General features: G+C 33.8%; 1 protein-coding gene across 1 annotated transcript in view; it reads left to right on the top strand.

The window, feature by feature from the left end:
- LOC111086314 (rho guanine nucleotide exchange factor scd1-like) overlaps positions 1–10,221 on the top strand; it is a 15,994-nt gene extending 5,773 nt beyond the window's left edge. Inside the window, exons 6-12 of the mRNA XM_022388725.1 lie at positions 297–434; positions 685–813; positions 1,087–1,329; positions 4,760–4,969; positions 5,472–5,756; positions 7,571–8,325; positions 9,686–10,221. Of these exons, the coding sequence (XP_022244433.1) occupies positions 297–434; positions 685–813; positions 1,087–1,329; positions 4,760–4,969; positions 5,472–5,756; positions 7,571–8,325; positions 9,686–9,695 (1,770 nt within the window). The 3' untranslated portion in view covers positions 9,696–10,221. The remainder of the gene's footprint in view (positions 1–296; positions 435–684; positions 814–1,086; positions 1,330–4,759; positions 4,970–5,471; positions 5,757–7,570; positions 8,326–9,685) is intronic.
- Positions 10,222–20,294: the final 10,073 nt, after the last annotated feature.

Consider the following 20,294-nt stretch of genomic DNA (forward strand, 5'->3'; position numbering starts at 1 on the left):
TTAATCGCTTTAGGAAAAGGACTTCCAGCATTACATTAGAATGTTTTTTGTATAACTCTATAAATCCTGTATTTAAAGAAGTACTGTTGCAATAAAGAAACTAATTTGACCGCAGATGTTTTGCAGGGACATTTTGAAACACGTGGCTCTTATATCTGACTTGATTTGTTTGGACTTGCACGCGCTTATATAATGTGCTTTGCAACCTGTTACAGTTTTTATTATTAATTTTAGATATTTTTTTCACATAAAATTCTTATGCCCCCTTATTTGCTGCCTTCTCCTACACCCCTCAGAAAAGAAGCATGGAGACCTTCGTCTTGAGTGTAGATACGATTATGCTACGTCAGAATGAGAGGAAACGACTCGACTCCATTTGTGGTCGAATAGAGAGCTATGACGTCGTAGACAATAATAACGAAGAACTGGAGAAGGTGGGGTTATTCCATTCTAATAAAATGTAGGTTCTGGTTTAATTGAAAAATAACATGTAGTGAAAAACACTGCGGTGTGAAAATGTATTATTTAATAATTAATTTTGAGCGTATCATAAGCAATTACTATAAATTTTAGACTTTAAAATAATTATGACTTTAACAATGATATTTATTTTGCTCAAGGAAAACATTCTTTTGATAAATTAAAAGTCTGTTTAACCAATTACACTGTTGTTATTGGCTACAGGCGATGAGAGCATATGGCAGTTTACATCTAGATCTCACGTGTCCCATGCCTGGATGTGACACTCAACAAACAAGACAACTAATAAAAGAGGGCGCTGCGATCAAGCTGCGCGACTCGTCTTCTAGTAAGGTATAGTCAAGTATTTATTAAATATGTTAAGTATTCACAATACTCCAAAAATAGGTGGTTTAAATTAAGAAAATTATTCGTTATTTTTGTTATAAAACTAAAGAATCTTTGATCTTTTTTAGTATTATTAAAGGAACAACGTTAAGCAGTCCTGATATTCAATATGTTTATATTTAGAATAAAATCAATTGAAAGTGTAAACAAAAAATCAGATACGAAAACAAAAATCACGTCAATGGTTGAGAATTTTAGCTTTTACGTCATCTTGTTTAGATGGAAGTATACTGTTTTCTCTTCACGGACATGTTCCTCATCTGTAAGCCAGTGGGGAGGCGGGGAGACAAAGTGCGGATTATCCGACAACCCTACCTTATAGAAAGATTGATAGTTCAGGAGCTGAAGGATGGAGGGGGTTTCCTGGTCATTTATCTGAACGAGTTCCGGGTTGCTATAGCAGCATTCATCTTATACACTCACGATTCCAAGAACTGGTTAGAGAACATCAGAAAAGCACAGGTAAGAAACAAGTAGATTTCTATCTAGATACAGAAGCGGGCGAAGCTTATTCCAAGAAGCTTACTCATAATCAATACAAGTAAATCCGTAGTGTTTAAGTCAGTCTTTTTTATTGAAACGTTCCTCCAGAATTACCGAGTTGGGTTTGCTAATTAATTCTCGTGTTTCAACGATGCTGAACACGATGCCATGTTTGATACTTTCACATGCACTGTAAATCCAGTATAGTTTTGATTACGGGGAAGTCTAGAATGAAAACAACCTAAAAGAAAAAGACAGTTTCGAAAATTTAGATGGATTTACCAAATAAACCAATATTAATTTAAACTTATTTAAGTTTTATTCAAGATAATTAAACTATTTTTAACAGTATTTTATAGTTTGATTGTCCTGAAGTGTACAGAGTGAATTTTGTCTGAAAATTTTAAGATATTCCCAGGTAAGAATTTTGTAAACGCTGTATTTCATTTCGTGCCTAATTAAGTTCTCTAATAGTTGTGTTGTTCAAGTACGTTAACGGAATCACGGAAATATCTTTTATATCAGACCAGGGTCGTAGTGCGGTATCCCACAATCCTTTGAGATGAGTTTATTATATTCCTAATAACATATACAACATATATAAAGAAGAAGTATTACCTGAAAATACACGAGTAAAATATATATTTTACACTAGTTATGAAAGGGTGAAATACGATATCATCATCACACAATTACCACAAACGTATCTGTAGACAGTGCATGGCTATGAAAACAGACAAGGACCAAACATCTTTGCTTTTCAAAATGTTCTAAAACGATAATTTGAGAATAAGTTAACATTTAACTTGTGGAGAGGTATATATTTTGTATTTTTGGTTTTAGAAGGAATAATAAAAGGCAAGTTTTATTTCGTAGGAAATGTATCTAGGACCAGACACCATAACAATGGGGGGGGGGGTCCCCCTTTGTAGCTGGATTTATTGAGTACATTTCTTTGTCGATGTGATTGACTTTATTTATACATAACATTAATTATGTTCAATATCAAGGGCACATCGGACAACAGCTAAAAGTAAAAAAGCCTGAGCCAGTTTTTAACTTTTAATTTTAACCCATCTTCCTATCTGTGTTATCATTAATTAAGATTTCAGAGCCCCCGAAGTCTTAATTAATGATAAAACAATCGGGGAACATCTGTATTTAACTAGATGATCCATATAATTCAAAATGGTTTCTCTTCTTTGGTAACAGAAACAATCAACTTTTGGAATATCAGCTTCCTTTTTAATTTTCACTTTGGAACATGAATTATATTTGCTGGTTACCCAAGTTAACTGACATCAGTTTATATCGTCTGTCAACCAAAAAAAGACAACTATTCTTTTCACCAATTTTGGTAACTTGTTACTACACTGTCATGTACAACGTAGTACTAATCCTCTTAAACATAACTTATAATACATACCCATTCTGATATTACATAAAGCACAAAGTGGTCAAGTATTGTTAGCCTTTAGGTTTACTGGAGAAAGAAATAATACGTACAGTCATTATGTATGTGTTCTGAGAATGGTGATACGACACTGACAGGAACTAAATTGGACAAATGGTCCGATACAATTAGCCTGAACCGTCCATTAGAGCCCTACTACAACCACCTAGTTTTTGTACAAGTGCCACAATCAATCTTTTCAATGTTTTCGTAAAGTAAATGGCAGAGTTCTATATCCAATTCCTTGTAGTTGTACTTTTTGCCATTTCTCTTTTCCACTTTTATTTCAAGTCATTTAAAATAGTCTTTTGTCCTTACACTATTAAACATTATTCTTCAATTTAAATCCTCGAGCTGACTTTAGTCTGAAGTTCATTCATTCACAACAGAAAATAATTTTTTTTTGCAAAACTTCCTGAAACAAACAAATGAACTGTCACCTTGTTAGGACTTCTTTTCTTACTCTGGTCTCCTCTTTGACTACAGACCAATTTTCAGTCCCGAGAGTTTCGCTTCTGTCAACAAAATGACAAGAAAACTGGAGATGTGTGGTCAGCTCTTCACTTACTTTTTTTTTACCCTCTCACCCCCAAAGATTATTCATGCTTTATAATTTACTGTACATTTATATACATTTTATATGGTGGTTAGGGTGATCGACTCGAAATCTGAGGGTCGCGGGTTCGAATCTCCGTCGTACCGAACATGCTCGCCCTTTCAGCCATGGGGCATTATAATGTGATAGTCAATCTCGCTATTCGTTGGTAAAAAGAGTTGGCGATGGGTGGTGTTGACTTGCTGCCTCCCTTCTACTCTAGCGCAGATAGCCCTCATGTAGCTTTTGCACAAAATGTAAAACAAAACAAACCAATATACATTTTATAACTGCTGGCAACTTAAAATATGCTTATCAGTTTCCTTTTCTTACATTTCCCGTTTCTATTAGATTTAAGTAATGTGGATGCTAAAACGTCTATGAAGTTCCTTCTTTTCGAATCCTTTTCCAAATCACATGGATCATTTCACCACTACTGCTATGGTTACAACCACGCATTTTGTTCATACTCTGAAGTATTTATTGTTGACACTCATCAAGGTTATTCAACTAAATTGATGGCCAGGTGGTTAGGGCACTCGACTCGCAATTTGAGGGTCACGGGTTCGAATCTCCGTCCCACCAAACATGCTCGCCCTTTTAGCCGTTGGGGAATTATAATGTTACGGTCAATCCCACTATTCGTTGGTAAAAGAGTAGCCCAAGACTTGGCGGTGAGTGGTGATGACTAGTTGCCTTCCCTCTTGTCTTAAACTGCTAAATTAGGGACGGCTAGCACAGATAGCCCTCGTGGAGCTTTGCGCGATGTTCAAAACAAATCAACTAAATTGAAAAAGTTAAAGTGAGTGTTCTTAATCATTTTTCTGGATGTAACTTTCTGAAAACAAGATCTCTTCACATCTCAATGTTCAAGGATTGTCTACGAATTGGGTGAATATAGAACCATTGATATTTCTAAAACATTACATCAGTTAATTAAAAATACGTATTTAGACATTTGGGAGATCCAAAGTAGAGATTATAAAAAAAAAGTGTATTTTCTTTTGTCTCTAATTTTTTTGCTTTTTATCACAAAGAAAAAAACAATCTATAACTTTCTATTTGTTACTTTGAATTCTAAACTTTAGAATATCAAGACAGTTTTTCATATCTTTAATGAGCATTGAAACCAAGAAAAATACAATTTTTTAAAGTATTTTAATGACAATATTATGTATAATCCACATATATATATTTATTTATTTTTAATGTGTGTATTCTTTACATTGGTACAGCTCACTGATGGAGCTTACACAAACATTAAGATTCTGTTTTTAAGCACGCTCATCTGTTAATTTTCACACCTCCAGTGAATTAATAAAAGTATATACTTTTCAATAAAGATTCTTTCCTTTCCACAGAAGGCTTACCAGGATGCCAAAAGAAATTCAAAACGAAGTCCCGGTTTCATTCCACCAAAATATGTAGAAGATCCATTGAGCCATCTGGGTACTTTAAATAAACATTTCAACTCTAGTCAAACTAGCTTACTTCATTCTCCCAGGGAATATGTAGACCTATCCTTTGGCCCAACTTCTGCAGCATCTGGTGGAGGTCTTTTTATGTCACCAGTAAGTTCTATATTGATCTATACTTAGCAGACTTCTTTCATGTCCACCTTCCTCACTTCTAAGTAATCCATAGGAAGCGTCCCTTCATTGTGTTGTTGATGCCATACCAAAGCTGCAATCCGATTTTTTTGTCAGAATTTTAAAATGAGACAATTACCAATTTAACGATGTAATTCAAAGTGTAATAACACATTAAATACACTGAACAACTTGTTTAAAATTAACTGCATTCTATATACATTAGGTGTCGAAGATACTAAGCAACTAGCTAGCTTGAATTTTCTTTAATACAACTGCTGTAAGACTAATACTGAGGATGACGTTGTAACATCGAAACATGTAGTCGTCAACATTTTGAAGGCCATAGATAGGCCTAAATAAAATGTTTTTAATTGTGTACCAGTTTAACGTTGAATATTATTTATGATTTTAACTGACAAATACATTAATGATTATTTCTTAATCTATTCCGTTTTTGTTTGTTTTTTTCGTACATCAACAGATAATACCAAATCGCAATAAAGCCATCAGTTTCGAGCTTGGAAATCTCCGCAAACCTAGTTTAGCTAATAACAAAAGGCACGATAAACCACGTGCTCATAGCTTCGACACACGCTCTGGACCCGTATGCGTGACGGTGACTTCACCTTCTACTGACAAAGAAGCCATCATTCTTCACGGAAGAGAATCTAATCCAGTGAAACTCCAAAAGTCATCGAAACATCAAGAAGACTTGTCGAAAGCTCGTAATAATTCCCGGAACTCTATCACAACACATTCTAATCAAGTAAGTGACGATTCTTGCTTACGTCATTATAATGCTTGGAGACGGCTTGATCGGGTAATGAAGAAAAACTTTAATATAAGTTTAAGATAACAATTAATGTACAACGTTTCGACATCATCGTCATTCAAGCCGTCTCCAAGCATTATTAGTTTCAAAGTGGATTCCTCGTCATCGAATTTGGATTTACGTCATCATAATTGTTTTAATGGCACGCACTTTACTCGTGGAAAAAAAATGACGGAAATGTTTTTTAAATTACTCTACAGAACAACAAAATCGTGAATTTCGGCAAAAGTCAACATAAAGTCTCAAGATTGTTACTTCCGGTAAATATAACTTTTACGTTTATACTCTCAAGCCGTCTTACTTCCTTCTACGAAGTCCTACAGTTTTAATGACAGAATGCTTCAAGCAGCGCCTCGGTAGAGTTAGGAAAATAGGGCGTTAAATGTTACAGATCATGTAAAACAAGGTGTTTCCATAAGTTGTACGGTTCATAACATCTAAGCTGACCAAAAACTTGTTTCATAAGCCTAAGATATTGTATTTTGTAATGGCTGAATTAATGAATGAAACGCGTCGTAGAAAAAGGCACAAGTACAGTTAAAACACCATTATATGTTGTTCCTACTGGAAATTATGATAAGATTTATTAATGCAGTACTTCTGATATAATACCATACCTCATACGCGTTGAATTGTTATATCCACGTACTCATACAATAACAAATTTAATTAAAGTATAATAATCACACATGACAACAGTAACTAGTTTTTACACATAATCATCGTATCATCCAAGTGGCACTATGATGACTAGAAATCTCGTCATTTTAGCTTGCTGATTTAGGCTTAGATAATCGTACTCATACAATAACAAATTTAATGAAAGTATAATAATCACACATGACAACAGTAACTAGTTTTTACACATAATCATCGTATCATCCAAGTGGCACTATGATGACTAGAAATCTCGTCATTTTAGCTTGCTGATTTAGGCTTAGATAATCGTACTCATACAATAACAAATTTAATGAAAGTATAATAATCACACATGACAACAGTAACTAGTTTTTACACATAATCATCGTATCATCCAAGTGGCACTATGATGACTAGAAATCTCGTCATTTTAGCTTGCTGATTTAGGCTTAGCTAATCGAGTATTCCTATACGGACACTGTATACTAAAATCCGGTGTTATCAGTATCATTTTTAGTTAATACACCTCTCCAAAAGTTTCGGTCTTCTAATCGGACAGCGATAAGCGTTTGATTCCTTGTAGTGGACAGAACGCAGATAACCCATTGTGTAGCTATGAGCTAAAAGAAACTAAATAAATCCAAAAGTTTCGGTCTTCTAATCGGACAGCGATAAGCGTTTGATTCCTTGTAGTGGACAGAACGCAGATAACCCATTGTGTAGCTACGAGCTAAAAGAAACTAAATAAATCCAAAAGTTTCAAATTAACGTCTTTTACTCACCTTCTAATACATTAAAAACTTCATACAAACTTGTAAATAAACGAACATGCTTAAAGCAGTCTTGCGCCAAATAATATTGTCAGAGAATTAATTTACAAATATAGTCGAAACGGTTACGAATTGTAATACTTACAGTTTATCATTCAGCCTATGATTTGTGTTTTGTACCTGATAAACATGCAATGTTATTAATGTTCACAGGAACTTCATGTTTGATAAGAACATGTGTAAAGAAATATGAAATCTTTCGAATAATGAAGCAGGAATGATCTTTAAAAAAATAAGTTACTGATGTATGACTTTCAATGTTTTTCTCAATGAAAACAGATTCTTCAAAAGTCCCTGGTCTCAGATGGCTTACCTACAGCTACATTACCGCCCTCTAGTGAAGCAACGGTAAGGCAGGAAAGCCATTTCGAAACTACAATCCCACCCTCCGTTAGTACGAAAACGCCACAAGATCAGGTCCACAAACCTCCACTACTCAAGACGCGAAATGTGTCTAGTCAAGTGAGCCTCAGCCCAATGACAAGTACCAAGTCGACCAGCATTGGAAGTGGTACGATCGACTTGGGACTAAGCGAAAAGAGCGATGAAAGACGAAATACGAAAGGGGTAGTGGAATACCACAGGAGATGTCACACCACGGACTTCGTAGAAATACGGAAGAGGGGAAAAGAAATAGATGACGATATTCACAAACGTCTTTCGTGGAACGAGTGTAATCGCAAGAATGATATGATGGCGGATAACAAAGGAAAGCTGATTACACAAACAAATGAATATCACAGTTCTGAATCTATCTGTAGTTCTAGCGGTATAGAAAGTAATACGTCATCCACTATTAGCGTGGAAGAACACGATAACATAATGGAATCGCAAGGCCCTGGTCACTGTAGCCCTCGGCAACTCTCAGAGTCCGAACCATGTAGTATAGAAAGCCAACAGCCCCATTTTACGCTTAAGGTCAGCGAGGTGTTAGATGGAATTTCATCTGTACAAATTAACGTGGCTGGTGCAAGCAAGCTTAATTTTCAAAATATGAAGGAATTTATCTTGAACAGTTACTCCGTTGAGGCCTCGTAAGTTCCATTTTTTTTTTTATATGTATAATTCTAGCTTAGCGTTTCTCAAACTATGGGGAGTGTCTTCCCTAGGACTGTGCGGGATGCGTTAGGGATGCTTAGCAATGTAATTATATATATATATATATAACAATAACGCCAGGAACTTTTGTTTATCTTGCCAGGTGGTATGCTTTAGCAATCGTGACACGTCAGACTCAAGCTGCGCTGTTTCACCCGCGCAATATTCTGAATCGTAAATTTTAAGTAACTTGGGGAAGGCTCACCAAGCTAAAGTTTGAGAACCGCCTAAATTAAACTTTGAAGGTGAACATTCTCAGCGACTATGTTATTCGTAGAGATAAATATAAATTAGAGATATAAGAAGCACTACATTTATTGTAACAAGGATTACCATCTTTTCAAATATAAAATTAGAGACATAAGAAGCACTACATTTATTGTAACAAGGATTGCCGTCTCTTCAAGTATAAAATTAGAGATATAAGAAGCACTACATTTATTGTAACAAGGATTGCCATCTCTGCAATTATAAAATTAGAGATATAAGAAGCACTACATTTATTGTAACAAAGATTGGCATCTCTGAAATTATAAAATTAGAGATATAAGAAGCACTACATTTATTGTAACAAGGATTACCATCTCTGCAATTATAAAATTAGAGATATAAGAAGCACTACATTTATTGTAACAAGGATTGCCATCTCTGCAATTATAAACTTAGAGATATAAGAAGCACTACATTTATTGTAACAAGGATTACAATCTTTGCAATTATAATTTTCAGGTTTTAGAACAAGGCTATTTTGGTGTCCGATAGCCAGTGTGCAGTCAGACTATTTACTTGCACGTATCTGGTAATATAAAAGTAAACTATGCAGAGTAATAGGCGAAACGTTTGGTGAGTTGTTGACCACTAGGTGAAACGTATTTTTGTAATAAAATTTTGCGAAACGTACCTGCGCAATGTCCGATCAATCTTATGGGCATCAGAAATATATGTAACAAAACAAAATTAAAAACCCAAATAATTTTGTTTTTCGGGCACCCTTTCTCTACAGAAAGGAACTGCTGGATCAACCTCTGAAAAATCCCGTGAGGGAAGAGTTGGCAACTTTAAATTGTAACTGGTTTATCAAACAAATTATATAAATGTAACTGGACAGAGAATGGTAAAAGGCCTGGTTTTAAAGTATTCTATCCTATTGAATGGTTAAAATTGAGTTACAATACGAGTTTTTATATTTGTAAAATATTAAGATATGCACAGTTAGTTTGTAAAGTGCGTCGTAAGATATTAAAATATGCACACTTCAGTTGTGAAGTGCGTCTCATTAGGTTTTATTGTTTTCAGGGATGTGTGAGTGAAAAGGAGGTGTGAAACGTGAAGTTTAAAGCTGTCCAATTCGACAGAAGTGAAGACCCACTCTGTTGACCGAGGTGCTTTTACTTAAACATGCCAACAGAGAGGATGTTTGGGGGGGGGGAACAAACTTACGTAACAAGAGCGTTTAAAAGTCATTGAGAAATTACAGACACTTGTCCTAAAATTAGTATCAAGTAATTACTTGATAAGCCAAAGTAGAATTATAATCCATATAGTTTGTACATGCATCCAAGATATGGCATCTGTTGCCATAGCAGCCTACAGGCAGCTGTGTGACGTCACGAAACTGGCCTCACCTCTCTGTCGTTTGTAATTGTATGTTCAGAAAAAAAACAACGTTTATATGTAAAATTATGTATACATAACTGCAGTATGACTTCGTGTATATATATACCAATGTTAAAACCAAATATTCTATGTGGCATAAATGATTATGTATAAACAATACTGCTGTTGTTTTAACATTTATATTAGTATATATCAATGTTAAAACCAAATATTCTATGTGGCATAAATGATTATGTATAAACAATGCTGCCGTTGTTTTTACATTTATATATATATATATATATATATATCAATGTTAAAACCAAATATTCTATGTGGCATAAATGATTATGTATAAACAATACTGCCGATGTTTTAACATTATTGTTCGAAACAATTAACCCTCGTTAACGGCATACAAAGTTCAAACGATGTGTTGTACATATGTTGAATATAAATTAAGAAACCGCGACGATTTAATACTCCTCAGTTGTTGATGTATTTATAAACCTGAAACTTTTATTAACATGCTGATTTTCTTTTCTTTTTACAACGTTTAAAATAAGAAAATTATATTCACGTTATTCTGTTTATTTCATCAAGCGATATAGTTATTTATATTTTGGATTGTATAATTTAAAATCATTGTTTCTTATAACTTTGTTGCGCTCTAACCCTAATGGCATGGCTTCACTAGTCTTTATTATTTAATTTCAATTTTTAATTGTTTTATTTAATTATAATAGTAATAATTATAATAATAGCTACTGCTGTGTCTAAGATATTTACAATGATAACATTTTGTATCAGTTGCTTACAAGTACAACCCAACTATTAAACCATTGTAGATGGCGCTAGTCATGCCAACCTATGATGACTGGTTTAGCCGTTTAAAACTTGTGTTTTGCAACGAAACTTCGTGTACAAGCGTTGTATCTGTACAAATTTGTTTTTGTTAAGAAATATTATATAATATACATGTAAACATAGATAAAAATTAATAAGTATGAGGGCAATCACTTATTTTACTAAAACAACTGCAAACACATCATAAGAAAGAGCAGTTTTAGATTGCAAAAATATAAGTTGATGGAATATATAAAAAACATACACATAACTAGCATATATAGTATACAGATAAATAACATTGCGAGTTAAGTTAGGACCCTGTTTATTTCGTTCTGGTTTATTATACAAATATTTGTAACATTTTACACTCTTATTCCCCCCTCTCCAAGTGTGGGAGTGTGCACACACTGTGGGTGAATATGTAAAACTAAAAAATGATCCGCGGTTTTAATAAACAAAGACTGTATTGGTATGGAAAAGATTTATTCTCATTAACCAAAGTGTGATGAAACAAACAACGTATATTGAGATTTTACACTACATATAACGTTCCCATATATTACAGTGTTTGCATCTTAGTAATTGGTACAGTGTTTTCCTGGTGTGGCATTTTAAAAATGACGAAAAACCAAGATATTCCTTACTGTATAAAGCTACGTTAATAATATCCATAACGTCACGAGTAAGTAGAGCTACATTAACAACGCCCATAACGCTACGAGTAAGTAGAGCTACATTAACAACGCCCATAAAGCTACGAGCAAGTAGAGCTACATTAACAACGCCCATAACGCTACGAGTAAGAATAGCTACATTAACAACGCCCATAACGCTACGAGTAAGTAGAGCTACACTAACAACGCCCATAACGCTACGAGTAAGTAGAGCTACATTAACAACGCCCATAACGCTACGAGTAAGTAGAGCTACATTAACAACGCCCATAACGCTACTAGTAAGTAAAGCTACATTAACAACACCCATAACGCTACTAGTAAGTAAAGCTACATTAACAACACCCATAACGCTACGAGTAAGTAGAGCTACATTAACAACGTCCATAAAATAACGAGATTTATTACATTTGTTATTTATTATTATTCAATGATAACTAGCTTTCTTAACATACTACGACAATTATTCAAGTATTGTACAATTCAGTTTTACAACTGCACAAGACTTGTCAGTTGTCACACGATACGTGTATCAGTTGTCATATGATGCGTGTCTTATCAGACACGAGACAATTAAATAACATTGTTTAGCTTCGTCAAAATGCGCGATTTGTTTCGGGTCGAGGAGTACGAAATTCAGACATTTAAAAGAAAAGATTGTAATGAATTATTTAAACATTATAATGTCATACGGAATGTCAAAATATTTCATAATGCTTCTTATTACATGTTATTTCCATACAGCATGAAGTGGCAAATTCTTGTGTGTGAACCCTGCTTATTGATTCAATGGCTTTGTTTCCGGAAAAATATAGTGCTGACATGTGAAAATGTTTCCTACACTGAAATAGATTTATTATAAATACACACCACATATAATTTTAGTGAAACACACAATAATTTAAACTTGTAGGCGAAGTGTCAAAGCGAACTGCTACATTACGCCTGATTAATATTGTCAATTTTAGTTTTTATCCCAATAGATAAATACACTGTTAGTGTTTGTGTACCTCGTAAATGTCCGGGAACTCACCCATATAATATACAAAAACTAAATTATAATTCTTGTTTTAACACTTTGCAATGTATTTTTTTTTAAAGTTACTATGTACGGTATAAAGATGGCAACCGTGACGTCACAATGACGTTACGAAAGGTATTATGTCTCAGCTTGTTTTCCAAGATTGAGCAACTCTTCTGCACTAGAAGAGTTTTATTGAAAATGATGCAAAAACCAAAAAAAAAAAAACTTCAATAATATTCTACATTTCCTATTATTTTCGAAGACTGATGACAATCTTTGTTATGTTAAAACGCAAAGGAAAACTTTCTGAAAAAGTCTATGCCCACTTACAATAAATTTTTCTAACAACATCGGCGAATGACCAATTGGCATCATTTATTTAATTATTATTATTATTTTTACAAAACAATGCTTCGGTAGTCAAATAATTTTACTTAGTCAAACTTTCTCGATCTTAACCTCATACGCCCTCTAGTTAACATTAAATTAAAACACTGAAAATATAAGACTTACAACATTATTCCACTCGAACGTTGCTGTCATTGTATGAACGCAACATATGAATATCTGTACGAGCGGACGCTTCATTTATCATTGAGTATGTTATTAAACCAGCAACAAATTCCATTTCAAAATCTTCCAAACAAAAAATCACAAGGCGTAGCAACCAAACAGATAGCGACGACACTTGCACGCGGATACAAGAAGTCCACACATTAGAGAAAAACAACAGCAAGTAAATACACCTAGAAACACCATACAAAATAATACAAAAATAATAAAAAGAACTAGTATACTTTCTGCTCAAAACAATAAACATTATTGCAAGGATTTGTGGAAATATCTTAAACGCTACACAGACAGTGCTCCACACTTGTAATTAATGTACAGTACTTGTACGTCATATACTAATGAACAAAAAGTCGACATTTTTAAGAACTGTCTTCGTATGTGTCCTACGTTAACGTGCGTTACCGACTCCAAAAATCGCGTTCAACACTTTGGGGCCGTGGGTGTGTTATAAGTGTGATGGTCGTACCCCACTATTCAGTCAGACAATAATTGGTGAGTGCTGTTGACTATAGCTGCTTTTCCTCTAGTCTATCAATGTTCAAATTTAGGGATTATCACAGATGATCCCTGCGTAGTTTTGTGCGAATATCAGAAGACGAAAAACATACTTAGCACTAAACGATAATTACGTGTACATGTTTTCTTCCAAGAAGGTAAATACATTCAAACACAATATATCTTTTTTTATTATTATTATTTTCACACTACTTTCTGGTGTCATTTACACACAATATACAGCAAACGTTAGACGAGCAAGGCCTGCTGGTATATCAATTAACTCAACCAAACAAACACATCAGACATAAATCAAAATAATTAGAAACTTCAAAAATAAAACTTCAGGCCAAGATTACGTAATTATTATAGTATTAAAAAGGGCAATCAGACAATTCTTGGACATTAACAGTCTTCTCAAAGTGTCAAATATATGGTCGCTTTCAAACCCATTTACTTTCAACAGGCGCGGATTCGCACGTCGGGAAAAATCTCGGTGGACCACCTTCGAATATTACGTAAAAAGATTAATGCTCTGTCAGCACAATACCAAAATAATTATTTGCCTATTGTCATTACATTAGCATTTGAATTATAATTTGTGATAATTCTATTAATAATGATGTGCATCAAAAAGGGTTTACTTGACAATATTTCTTGTGAAAGTGTCAGTTTTATGGGGCTGGAGTCTTTACAGTAGGTGTCTGTGACTTACTGGCGATAAATTCGAACAATAAACGGACAGCGCACAATACACTTGTTTTAAAATAATATATTCAAAACAAGTCAAACGTATGTACAAAATTTATTTACACAATAGGATATCACAGTTGTATCTAAAACTCAATAATTATCTTTTCTTGTCAGAAGTACAATATGTTTCTCAAACAAACACCCCCCCCCCAAAAAAAAAAATCACAGAAATTCAGAAAATCCAAATCTAATCAGTTCCAGATATGTATAATATATGCCTATATACTTCATTTGTAATAAACGGGATGAGTGGTACTCTAGATGACTTGGTTCACAAAGATATCTAAGAGCTGAAATTGTATCAATTCATAAAATAACTAGAGCCTGAACAATACTTAATCAATTCAAGTCATGCACAATTCTCATCTTTGGTCTCAATTTCAAAGAAGTGTGGCAAAGATATGGATATCGCGTTCAGAAGATTTGTTTCAGACGGACATATTATATATTTATTTCTTTATCATGAAAAAATGGAAGAATGTGTTTTTGAAGTTATTTGGTCTTCCAATTCATAAAAAAAAAATCATAAAATAACTAGAGCCTGAACAATACTTAATCAGTTCAAGTCATGCACAATTCTCATTTTTGGTCTCAACTTCCAATTTATATATATATATATATAATGAAAAATGGAAGTTATTTGGGCTTCCTATTCTAAAGTAAACGTTTTTCCGTTCTTATCAGACCCCAAACTCGACATTTAATTAAACATTCACAGAACACGCCAAAAGAACACAAGATGTTTGACATTATAGAAATTTACTCAATAAAAACGACAGAAACTGTTCAACTTCTAATAGCACTTTCAGTTATAAAAAATACGCAATCTTTATCAAAATTAAAAAAAAGAGAATAATCAGTCATGAGAGAGTACAGACGTGTTTTCAATAGTCTCTTATTCATTAGAGTTTACTAACCCTACTTCCAGAGTACAACTATTCTATCCTAAAGTGTTGTTTAAATATTTGAAAAGACGTAGATTGTAAATGTAAGATCCAAAACAAAACGTAATCCAAGTTATACAAGGTATTAAAATCAAGAAGTGCTGAAAATTCAACATCAGACCTGAGGATAACACTAGTCACCTTAGTCATTTTGAAGTAAAGTTTGAAAATTGACAGTTTTTTCAAACTACGGCATGTTTATTGGGATACACCACGTAGCGACAGGTTTGAAACAACACATTCAGCAACAGACCTGAGGACAACAATAGTCACCTTAGTCATTTTGAAGTAAAGTTTGAAAATTGACAGTTTTGTTAAAACTACTCTAAGGCAATACGATTCTAAAGGGAAAAAAGTTCTATCTTCTTCTTCTGTTGGATATTTAATTATTTTCTGGATAAGAATATCAATATAATAGTATAAACAGCGTGAAAATGTCTTTTTACGTATAGATATTTAAACTATTTTTACTCAGAGAAAATATTTTCTTTTACGAAATATATTTTAAAATTTTCTTGTTGTTAAGTGTCAAACTGTGAAATGGGATATTTGTATTGTGCCCATCCCACTGATCGAACCCCGAATTTTAATGTCGAGTTATTAAGCACTCAGTGACAATTCAAGGGGTTGCACTGAAAGGCAACGACTTCTCATGCGGAGGCCGGATGCTTTGCTGGAAGTAAAAGAGAGTTTCTTATCATCTTCTTCTGGTTGTATACTACTGTCCTACTGATTCCCCATCTTCTACTTTTCAAAGTTACACCATACGGTAATTTGTTTCCAGCAGTTTTATTCTTTCTGAATGTCGATGAAGAAGGAAATAGTGCAGAGGAGGTCGATATCCTGTCAGCCAAATTGTTCTGCATTTTATAGAAGGGCTTCACTTGCGAGTTGGCTGTTTTGCTTTAACTCTGCATGGCCTTACACATTCAAGTAAATATCTGGCCCCACTGGGATCTATAGAAATCAGCATAGATAGAAAACGTTGGGATTTGCATAGGATGAAACAGAGTCAGCATCTATTTAAAAACCATGATGGACAGTCACCCGTCATCATAGTTACACATGGTTCTTAAACCACTGTTTCGGTATTCATCGTCTCTCGGAGCAACAACATTCTGAGTAAGGCTGGTGGAACATTTACGCTTCCCATCAGCAGCATAAGAATGGAAATGGAAACCATAAAGAAAGCTTTCCTCTGAATTGGTGAAAGCGAGGAACCGCGAATTAACAGTGCCACTAACTACATATTTGCGATTGACTCACAGGCAGTACTACTTAAAATTTAGATTGGCTGGTCCCCAGATGGATGGCAGAAAGTAAAACAATTGCATAGTAAGGCCATCACCTGGACAACAAGTGGAGCTAAAGAAAATGAATATTAAAGACGCACATGAAAAAGTTATAAATTATATTAATATATTATTACTAAACGTTCTTTTTTTTCGACAATATTACAGAAAAATACACAGAATCTAAATAATGAACATAGGCATATAACATAGAATATAGCCATATAACATAATATATTTCTTTTTGGTATTCCCCATAAAGACTAGCTTGATAGAACATGTTATGTATTCTTCGATGTTAAAGTAAGCTGATATTCTTTAGAGAAATAAAAGAAATGAAAGCCTATTTTCAATCAGCGCTTTAACTGCATCCGAAAAGGAAACATATAGGTATTTTCACATGATCTATACGGTGGCAGAATTATAAACGTATCGACTGATCACAGCATTCAAGCATACCCATATTGATTCATAAGTATATGCCTACATTCACAATAATTCATCCTTTCCAAGTAACAATAAAAGAAATAAGTTCCTTACATGTTATCTAATCTTTTATCTCTCTTGTTCGTAATAAGATTTCCCCATATGTTCCAACTACAATTTGGCATGAAACAAAAGCGCATTATTTTCACTGTATTCTGATATAAGGCAAAAACAAGAAGATGAAGAAGAAGTAAAACAAACGAAGGGCTAGTTTGTGAATATTTGTTTGAAAATGATTATATTTTTTTTTGCTTATTTGGCTTTGAAAAAGATGCAAAATATAGTCATATACACTTACTGATATTTCTAGCCTAACTTACAAATACTAAATTTAAAAACACTTGGGTTTCAATAGAATAAAATGTTGTTTAAATAACATTTCAGCTAACAAATGATCACGTTGTTTCAGAATACACGCATTTAGCCTAATTCAAACAACAATGAAGTTTTTTACTTCAAATATAGATAGCATTTTAGTTAGTATTATCTTCCATCGGCCAGCTAGCTGCCGAGTTTTGGTATTGAATGAAAGGCCTACTGGGCAGTGACTTGTAGAAACCAAAAGGTAGATCTAAAATGCTGTTTTTACACATTTCTGGTACAAAATCCGAAATAAACAAGTTAATATACAAAACTTGATTTTTATCACAATTGTTAGGCCTAATAATCAGACATTCTTCTTTAAATGCTCCAAACACAAAATACGGTCTGTTCTTATAGTTGAACGTTAGATGTAACAAACAAAAGTATTAATACGTTGTGGTAGAAATAATTAGTCGATATAAAAATAATAAAAGTTTAAACATACATATCCAGATTTAGATGGATTTTTTTTATCTGTATGTTGTATTTATGCCAAAACTATTAAGGCTATATAAATGGCTCCGTCCTTAAGTTTGAGCTACTGACCAAAGAGAAGGCAGTCTGCCCCCTATCCATACTATGGGATTAATTGTCATTCTTATAAGACACTCACAGCTTAAAAGGCAGGAAGGATTTTGTAGTATTGCATGGATTCGGAACCAGATAGCCAACTCTGAAATCCAGATCTTTACCACGGGACCAAGTTACCTTTAAAGATGTATCTAACCACATTTATTATGCGCAATATAAAAATATAAAACTATTCCTACATCAGAGATAAAATACGACTATAAAGACCTAATTTTTTTTTATTTTAAGAGGGGTGTGGGTTGGCTCTGTGTTAGAGCTCTGGATTTCACAGCTGATGAACCGCGTTCGAATCCCTGCGGTTTTACATAATATTTCCGGACTTTAAGCTGTGGATGTGTTATAAGAATGGCAGCCAATCCCTTAGCATGGTGATAGGGTGTTGCCAACTGGCTAACTCCCCTCTGGTTATACAGTAGTTCAAAATTAGGGTAGGGACAACGAGAGCTTTGCATAAATACAAATCGTTTGGGAGAATTTAGTAGACAAATATGTAATAACAATCCTATATTTTAAATGCGATAAAAATTAGAGGTTATATTGATTATCAAAACAAAGAAGACCTGTTGATAGAAACAAGTAAACTTCTTATATTTTTTATCCAGAAATAAAACAACATAGTTGATTAATTTGTTTATACCAATGACGGATTAAACCTAACTATAAAGTAACAAAACAAAGCTCTTAAGCAGAATGATTACCAAGAAAACTCAAGTTGTAGGTGATAGCTTAAGTCTAGGGTTATAGGTTTAAATCTTACGCTGGATTTTATTCTAACAAGAGGTTATTAAAACAGGAAGGAAACTAAATGATAATGTTTATATTAAACCCAATATTCAAACAAGTTTAAAGAAAAACAAAAATATAAATTGTTTTAACAACGGAGTTTTTACAACACTTCATGACCTCAAATAAGATTTTCGATAGATTTCATATCGTTCTTAAAACTGTTTTAAACTACAAATATGATTGTTTAAAGAACTCATCGAATGATATTATAGAGCGTAATACATTCCTGAAGAGGTTCAATGCATAATAACACCCCCAGTATTGCTTAATGACGGGTCATTATTAAGGCTGAAATTGTTGGGTCATTAGGTTAATTGAACCGCTTTAGTATAATCAGCTGAATAAAAACAAGATCTTAATATAAACTTCACAGGCTGTTTTCTAAGTAATTTAGAATCTGTTCGGAACCATTAACAAAGAAGTGAAGAAAAAAAATAATGGCTAGTCATAAAGTATTTCATTACAGACACGGCTCTTGGAAAACAGCCTATAGCAACGAACTGTGGTTGGAGCACGTGATACATTTGAAATTTAAAAGTATTATGTAGATTTTTAGAACTCCAAAAGTATTACTTTCCTGCAAGAAGATAAAGTAACATAAATTTATACTAGACCTAAATGGGAAAAGCTAGTAATAGACTTTATACCTTGAAGTAATTTGTTTTAAATTCTTTCTAAATATCCATAAAAAAATGCTATAAATACTTATACTTCACTGAAAATGCAATATTTGCATTTTAAGGACCCACTTATATGCATTTATTGTTGTTTGTCGGAGTTTTAGTTATCTCAGCGGCTGAGTAGATTCTTCAAGCCCCCCCCCCCTAGTGGTACAGCAGTATGTCTGCGGATTTACAATGCTAGAAACCGGGTTTCGATGCCTGTGGTGGGCAGAGCACAGATAGCCCATTGTGGAGCTTTATGGTTAAAAACAAACAAACGAATAAAAAAGTCTTAGGATATATTTTTTCTTTTCAAAAGAGCAAAGCCACGTTGAGCTATCTGCTGTGTCCACCATGGGAAATCGAATCCCGAATATTAGCGTAGCAAGTCCGTTGACTTAACGTTGTCCCATGCACCACACATTGTTTGGTTTCTGATGGATTTAGGGCAATGTTACACGAAGGTCAAGTTAGCTTGGCCTTATAATCAGATAACGTTAAAGGTATTGCGCTATGATTTTTATAAAGTTCTAGTCAACCATACCTCTCTGAGAACTTAGGTTCCTTTGGTATGTCTTTATAAAGTTTTAGTCAGACATACTTCTCTCAGGACTCTTAGGTTCCTTTGGTATGTCTTTATAAAGTTTTAGTCAGACATACTTCTCTCAGGACTCTTAGGTTCCTTTGGTATGTCTTTATAAAGTTTTATTCAGACATACTTCTCTCAGGACTTAGGTTCCTTTGGTATGTCTTTATAAAGTTTTATTCAGACATACTTCTCTCAGGACTCTTAGGTTCCTTTGGTATGTCTTTATAA

The sequence above is a fragment of the Limulus polyphemus genome, unplaced genomic scaffold (genome assembly GCF_000517525.1).
Source record: "Limulus polyphemus unplaced genomic scaffold, Limulus_polyphemus-2.1.2 Scaffold1014, whole genome shotgun sequence".
Lineage (NCBI taxonomy): Eukaryota > Metazoa > Arthropoda > Merostomata > Xiphosura > Limulidae > Limulus > Limulus polyphemus.